The following is a 7800-nucleotide window of genomic DNA, read 5'->3' as shown; positions in this document are numbered from 1 at the left end:
CAGCACTTCTAGTGGACGTGGGTATCCTTGCTACTTCTGGTCGCCTACAGTGACTGGAGGGAGCCCAAGGCATTTGAGGAAGAATAGTGAAGAGGAGGAGCCAGGAAAATACTGTTTAGTGAACAATATTCTGACTCTCTTTTTACTCCTAGCTGGTTGTGAACTGGGAAATTTAGGCTTCAGATAGAGAATAGAATAAACGAAATAAATGACAAGAAATAGTTGTAAAAAGAAAAGATCATGTTTGAGTTGTAATTAAGTTGCTCTCAAATCTGTCTTTTTCTGAACCTGGGGTGTCCAGCAAATCATGCCACAGCTCTCATGTACAGCGACACAGTGGGGTCTCTACTTTCCCAGGCAGCTAGTGGGAGTGATGGCCAATAGACAAAGACTCTCAAAATCATAAGGCAAGTGCTAGGAAGGGAAATTTTCCAGTTCATTCGTATAACTCCCAAATAAATCAGATGACATTTTCAAATGTGCTTTTCTTGGCCTAATGTTCTTTTTTTTTTTTTTTTTTTTTTTTTTTTTTTTTTTAGCACAATTAAGGGCAGATCAACTCATTGCAGCAACGTTAATTTGGGATTATGTTAGCACTCTAAGTGCTTAATGATGAATGACTCATATGTCAGGCTGTGACAAAAGGCTTCACTCTTCAAGCAGAGATGCCTGATTCTAGCACATTATTAATTTCTGAAGCTTAAACTCAGGATAAATGGATTTAGGAGGTTAATTCCTCTTCTATTATAATTCCTTGTAATAAATTTGGTCTCTTCTCTCCCTTCTTCCACTTCCACATATTGTCTGATATAGGAGAGAGAGAGAGAGAGAGAGAGAGAGAGAGAGAGAGAGAGAAGAAAAACACTATTTTTGTAATGAAAAGTTTCTTCAAGAAGACTCATGTTTAGTCAAGAAGACTAATCCCAAGATTTTTTTTTATACTATAATATAATTCAGGGAAGAACCAGCACTTTCTGCAAAGGGGTTTATTGAGGTGATTCAATCAACGAAGTATTCCTGAGGAGTCAGGCAGGCAAGACTTATGGGAAGGCTGAGGGGGTTGATGGCATGCAGGAGCAAGGACCTAACTCTGGGAGGGTATAGGAAACCATCCAGGTCTGGCCTAACTGCACAGAAGGACTAGATTAAAAATAAGGTGAGGCTGGAGTATGGATGGGCCTGAGAGCCTCGCTGGTTTCCAGAGGCAAGAGAAGCTCCAGGCTGGAGCTTGCAGATAGGCATCTGCCTAGGTGCTCCAGAGGACAATGATTGTGGTGATGGAGGTGGCCATGAAGAGCAGGTAGAGGCGGAACAGCAGGGTGTCCATCATGTAGCTAAACTGCACCCACAGGCTGACCAAGTGCTGCTTCTGAGCCTCATCTTCCTGTTGGCCCCTTGTTAACTCAGGGCACCCATTTAACTCTGCCTCTTGGGGACCTGGCACCTTCCACACCAACTCCACAGGCTCCTTCAGACCTAAGGAGAGACAGAGACTCAGACATGGGCTGCAGAGGTCATTTGAGGATGGAGAGGAACAGGGAAGGAGGGAGGAGCAGAGAAGTGGAGGTGTTGCAAGAGGAAGTGAGGACAGTGCTGACTTCGTTACCAGGCAGTTGGATGGGGGTGAGACGCAGGCCCTTGTTTCCCTTCTGGGGTGCAGTGAGATAGCGTTCCCTTGGGCTGGTGCAGTGAAGAAGCAGAGAATGGAGCCATCGGGGCATGGGTGGGGGCTGGATGGTGACCAGGTGCAGCAGGTAGGTGATGAAGACAGTCTCCAGCAGGCTGAACACCATCAGGGAGAGACACAGGGCAAAGTAGACACCTGGAGGGAAGGAAAGCCTATGTAAGAGCCAGTGGCAAGTCCCAGGACTTCTTGTTTCCTATTTTCTTAAAGTACCCTTTTTAAAGATTCCTTTTCACTCTGAACTGGTTCCACCGGTCTCTCTCCCCACCTCATCCCCCCAACCTTGCTTTTACTCTCCTGAAAGAGGGAGGGGCCATACTGATGAGGGGGGTGCCAGTGTCTGGGAGTAAGTCATTCATCATGAGCAGGAAGACATTGTAGCCCAGCAGAAGGGTCATCTTGAATGGGGCACGGTTCTCGCTTTCTGGTGGCAGGAAGAAGCTGAGGGCATCAATGGCAATCAGAAAACCACTGGGCACCAGAAGGTTTATGACATAGAGGAAGGGCCTGCGCCTGATGGCCACCTGGTAAGGAGAGAGGTAGCAAGTGAAGAGTAGGCTGGGAGGCTGCCAAGCAAGTTAAGAGCAAGAGTTGAGATTTGGCCTGGTCAGCGTGGCTCAGTGGTTGAGCGTGGACCCATGAATCAGGAGGCCACAGTTCAATTCCCAGTCAGGGCACATGCCCGGTTACAGGCTCGATCCCCAGTACAGGAGGCAGCTGATCAATGATTCTCTGTCATCACTGAGGTTTCTATCTCTCTCTCCCTCTCCATTCCTCTCTCTTTGACAATGAATTAAAAAATGGTGTTGTTTTTTTTTTTAAAAAAAGAATTGAGATTTGTCTCAGCACAAACTGTCTAGTAAGGAAAAGTCACATTCACTGTCTCTTCAACAAAGTCATCTTAATCATCACAGCCTGCCTTCCCAGGGTTTGATTTTTCCATACTGGTTACTACTGAAACATATCTCATTCCTTCTTGGCTCAAAGTGTCAGCTTTTCCCACTTACACTTTTATCCCTACCGATGTGCTCTTAGCAAGATCGAGGGACCAGATTCTTAGATTATCATGTGCGTTTTATCCTTGTTTTTCTGCTTGCTCTCCTCATCAAGGTTTAATACCTAGTGAATTTGCTAATAGAATTTAAGACCAGTGGGAGGGAAAGTAAGACAGTGGCAGATATTTTGGGGTCACTAGGATTTGGAATCACAATATCCCCAAGACAGTGTTTCATAACTTTCCCTTCCCCTCTTTTTATTTTTAAAAATTTTTTATTGAATTTATTGGTGTGACATAAAATTATATAGGTTTCAGGTGTACAATTCTACAGTACATCATCTGTGTATTGTATTGGTTGTTCATCACCCCAAGTCAACTCTCCTTTCATCACCATGTACCCTCCCCCCCGCCCTTTACTCTCCTTTACCTCCTCTCTCCACTTTCCCTCTGGTAATCACCAAACTTTTGCCTGTGTCTTCCACCATCTCTTTAAAAAGGTGAACATAAAAATTTCAGCCCTCCAAAAGGTTCTGATGTCCCTCAGGGTGGGACGCTCACTCTCAGGGCAATCACTGCCAGAGGAGCTTTGTGTCTTCGTCAGGGAGGATTTATTCCATCAATATTTGCTGAGTGCTAGATACTGTGCTCGGTACTGGAGATTTATCAGTAAAACAAAGTCATAAAAATCTCTGCCCTCATAGAGTTTATTTTCTAGTGGAGAGCTTATGCTCTAGTGAGGGACATAAGCTATGCATCTTAGGAGAAAATCACAACCGGGGCCCCTGAGCTCACATAGAAAGTGATTTGGTCGTAATAGCTGTCGTCCACAGCCATCTTCATCATGGTCTGGCGGATATCCAGAAGTATCCACTCCCCCTTGTTCTGAATGAGCTTCTGTGATATGTTAGAAATCTCCTGCACATCCTTCTCCAGGCCCAGGACCATGGTCTCCACTGCAAAGAGATCCAGACAACTCAGCCTCCCCAAATGCCCCCAACCTCTTTGCCCAGACTGTTGGATTTCTTGCCACTTAGCTTCCACATCACTTTCGGTGAGACTCCCTCACTATACCCAGCTTTCAGTCCTCTCCTCTTCCAAAACCCTTTCTCTGCCTCTCAACAGACTACTGTGGATGAGCCTCACTCACCTGTGTACAAGAAAGAGGTGAAGCTGAGCGTGCAGTTTTGTTCATCAAAGGGGAAATAGAAGATGTCCAGGTTACAGATGCTGGTCACCTTCATTGGTTTATCATATCTGGTGTGCCCTTCACTGGTGACATAAGCCATGAGCCCTGTAGGTGTTTGATCCACATCCATGCTGCACATGAGAAAGAGGAGGAGGTGGGTGCTGTGGGTTCCCCATTAGACTTGGCCTTCTTTCTCTCTCAGGTCCCCTCATTCCTGTGCTCCAGCCCACTTGTCTGGTTTCCCCCTTCTACTGATCCCCATGTTCTGGGGATTTTGTAAGCTCCTCAGTTCCGATTCTGCTCCTTTCTAAATTGAGTCTTTGGATGGCCCCTATGGACTACGTTATGCTCCTCTGTGGAGAGATGGTTTCCTTCTTGCCTTTTTCATCCCCGGTACTCACAACTCATTGATGAAGATATCTGGAAGCCACAGGTTCTCAGTTGCAATGCTGAGCTTACTGATGCCCCCACATTCCTTTGGGTTCCACCTGATGAATGGATTGTACCAGATCTAAAGGAAACCAGGACATGGGCAAATGGGATGGGAACTAGTTTTAGTTCTTGCTCTCTCTCCTGCACTTTACATTCCTTTTTTCCCTTTCGCACCCCCTCTCTAGTGAAGCTGTCACAATGTCACTAACAAAGTAAAGCCTTACTTATGTCCACTTCTTTCTCAGAGCTTTCAAGGAAGACCTTGAGCTTGGCTTTGGATTCCGTTGGGTGGAGCCATTTAAATCTTGGCTTCCATGACCTTGGTTTAGTCTACCTTCTCCCTGTGCCCCATCTCTTCCCTCCTAAACTGGCAGAATAGTCAGGAAGCTTTGTGCTTTCATTGTTGGTCTTGCTCTGTTTGAACTTTCTAATTCATGGGTATTCTCGGCTTAATACATTGTAATCTGCAAAGTTGGACCAAGGAGTAGAAAAAGGAAGGCACTATAGTAAAGAGGAAGCTGAGAATATCATACCAGATTTAGCCACAGGAATGATGTCATCAGTTGAAGCTGTGCATCCTGGAAAGACAATTTTCATCCAAGATCATTAGATCTATGAAGTCAGGTCCAATGCCACCACTCACTTCCTACTCATTTCTAAGGCTGTTCTGTGTGGCAATTATGATTTTTCAATCATAAGCCACTGAGAAATGTAGGTTAAATAATCCAGGGCACATGGGAAACATAAGTAAAAAAAGCAGTATGAGGCCATTGGGATTATGTTTCTTGTGGAGTATTCCAAAAAGGGACAGACTTTACCTGCAGTGATATTGTATGTCATGTCCCTCTACCCATACTAGAATGAGCTCTTAATTTTACAAAACACAATCAGGAGACCCACAACTTACCACTAGATTATTGCAGTGTTGGATCAGGACTTACCACTTCCAGGATGGCAGACAGGGTGAAGGAGATGTTGACTTGAGTGGGGATGCTGTAGTTGATGACTGGACGAAAGGCCTTTCTGTCAAACACTGCTTGGAAGGCAGCAGGATCCACCCCATTTTGGTCAAACCCTGAGCAATTGATGGTAAAAATGTCGGCTCTACCTATAGAGAGCAGAGACTCTGTGAGAGAAGTGCCAGGGCTGGGGCCTGGGAGTGTTTCTGCACAGTGAGAAAATAGGAGGCATGGGAGAAGCATATGAGCTCCTCCTTCCTGAGCAGGGAACATGGGCTGAGCTAGTAGGCAAATGGTGGAAGTTGATGAGGTGAGCTGAGTCAGGGCTTCATCCTCAATTCCATTGTTTCTGTCTCCATGCAAAACTTATCCAAAGGTGCATGCAAACTCAGCCCTGACCACTGCTCTTCAGGGTCCTGCTATGTTCTTAACAATATCACCACCGACCTTTCCACCTTCACGCAATTTCCTTCCATTGCTCATCTCTGTCCTTGAGCCATCTGGGTGATGTCTGTGACAAATTTTGCAACCACAGTTCTCTTCCTCACTATATTAATAAGGCATAGATGATGATAAATTAATGAAAAGGGGAGTAATCAGATAGGTAGTGTGAGATCAGGCATGTTCAGGGTGGTATGGCCTTACACACTGTTGGCGTCAGGTAGGTAGTATGAGATATGCAGGACCTTAAGGAAGGAACCCAATTTTTCAATTTAATGAATATTTAAATGAGTTTCTACTATGTGCTGTGATTGTTCTCTTCTAAAACTCAGTAGTCATCACCATTGAGACTACCTTTGTATTTTTTGTTAATCCTCACCTGAGAATATTTTTTCCATTGATTTTTGTAGAGAAAGAAAGAGAGAGGAAGAGAGAGAGACATTTGAGAGAGACACATTGATTGGTTGCTTCCAGCACGGGGATATTGAATCTGCAACCCAGGTATGTGCCCTTGATCGAGGATCGAACCCAAGACCGTTTGGTGTGAGGACCGTCACTCTAATCACTGGCCAGCACACCACTAAGACTATCTTTTTTATAAAAAAATATATTTTTTATTGATTTCAGAGAGGAAGGAAGAGGAAGAAAGAGATTGAAACATCAATGGTAAGAGAGAGTATCATTGATTGGCTGCCTCCTGCACTCCCCACACTGAGGATTGAGCCTGCAAACCGGGCATGTGCCCTGACCAGGAATCAGACCATGACTTCCAGGTTCATAGGTCAATGCTCAACCACTGAGCCACGCTGCCTGGGCTGAGACTATCTTAAAGAGAGTTCCTTGATACCAATCTTATACCCAACCACTTCCTAGTCGTACTTTGTGGAGTAGAAACAGAGAATGATGTGGTAACATCTATATTTATTTATCTCTGGTGTTGTACTATTCCTGGTTGCTCATTTTCAATAATGAACAGAAAAAATACTCTCAACTGGGAAAAATTATACTGGAAAAGTTTCCCTCTTCATGATGTCTTATTCACATTCTTTCCCTTAGCTTCCTTCCTGTTCCATTTCATTTGTTTCAAGAGAGCTAAAAAGGAATTCTCTTCTTAACATTACCTAATATCCGGAAACCATGGGGATGGATTATGTGCTTGGAAGGAGAAAGACACAGGGAAGAAGAGGCCAATCGAAGCAGGAGAGTGATGAAGTAACTACAGAGAAGGGTGAGCTAACTTTTAGGATCCTAGAAAGAGGTACAAAGCTGTCAGTATTATACGTTTCTGTTTTTACCAAAGTGAATAGCCAATCATTGACTGCCTTGGAATAAGAATTAGCCTGGTTTCTCTGTTCCCCAAAAGCTATGTGTCTGCTTTGCTCCTGCCCTTGTCCCATCTTACCTTGAAGCAGCAGGTGGAGAATGAGGCAGAAGAGGAATCCCTCCCCATGGAGCCAACCTCTTTCCATCCTCCTCTTCTTGGCTCTTCTCTGGAGACAGTGGTGATGTTGACCTTAAAAGACCAGAGGCCACACCTTGAGCCCTAGCTTTGAATAATACAGGTGTCGGGTGGCATTAGCCACCCCTCTAACAAGCACCCTTAGTGCTAAAAGAATGTCATGGAGGACTCCTGACCCTGTAACCTAATTGGACCTGAATCTAGTCTCCAAAATTAATCTGGGAAATCAGTTTGGAGAGGAGCAAGCAAAAATATTTGGTCACTGGAGCAGTGCCAATGACTTCCTCATACTGTGGAGTCACTTTGGCATACAATGCATCCCACAGGAGAAACACAATGACCGCCACTGTCTTCAAGTGACACATGCACTTATTTTAACCCTATTGCCATCTTAAAAAAAAAATGGGGTCTCCTTGTTTTTATAACCAATTTTAGACTCTATGGTTTTAAATATAACTCCAGTACTGACAGGTCTTAACTTTTGATTTTTTTGAGTGTATCAAAAACAATGTGGACCCAGGTCTACTGGATGGAGGGAGTGATTAGTGGGGTAGAGGGGAGGTGGCAGAATTAATATTGTTTTTAGTAGAAGTTGACTTATGAGGTTATGAACAATCAGGCTGCAAGTTTATGTTGTTTTGG

General features: G+C 44.4%; 1 protein-coding gene across 1 annotated transcript; it reads right to left on the bottom strand.

Moving 5' to 3' along the window:
• Nucleotides 1-1246: 1246 nt before the first annotated feature.
• On the bottom strand, nucleotides 1247-7168 carry LOC308515333 (5-hydroxytryptamine receptor 3C-like; the record flags this gene model as incomplete). The annotated part of the gene is made up of 9 exons (XM_081085964.1): nucleotides 1247-1476; nucleotides 1607-1822; nucleotides 2004-2208; nucleotides 3474-3634; nucleotides 3829-3998; nucleotides 4269-4378; nucleotides 4833-4877; nucleotides 5241-5407; nucleotides 7102-7168. 9 exons carry the CDS (start codon nucleotides 7166-7168, stop codon nucleotides 1247-1249), a joined length of 1371 nt encoding a protein of 456 aa, XP_080942090.1.
• Nucleotides 7169-7800: the final 632 nt, after the last annotated feature.

The sequence above is a fragment of the Myotis nattereri genome (assembly GCF_964212035.1).
Source record: "Myotis nattereri genome assembly, chromosome: 3".
Classification (NCBI taxonomy): Eukaryota; Metazoa; Chordata; class Mammalia; order Chiroptera; family Vespertilionidae; genus Myotis; species Myotis nattereri.
The sequence above is the reverse complement of the archived record's forward strand: the minus strand, read 5'-3'. Positions and strand labels throughout refer to the sequence as shown.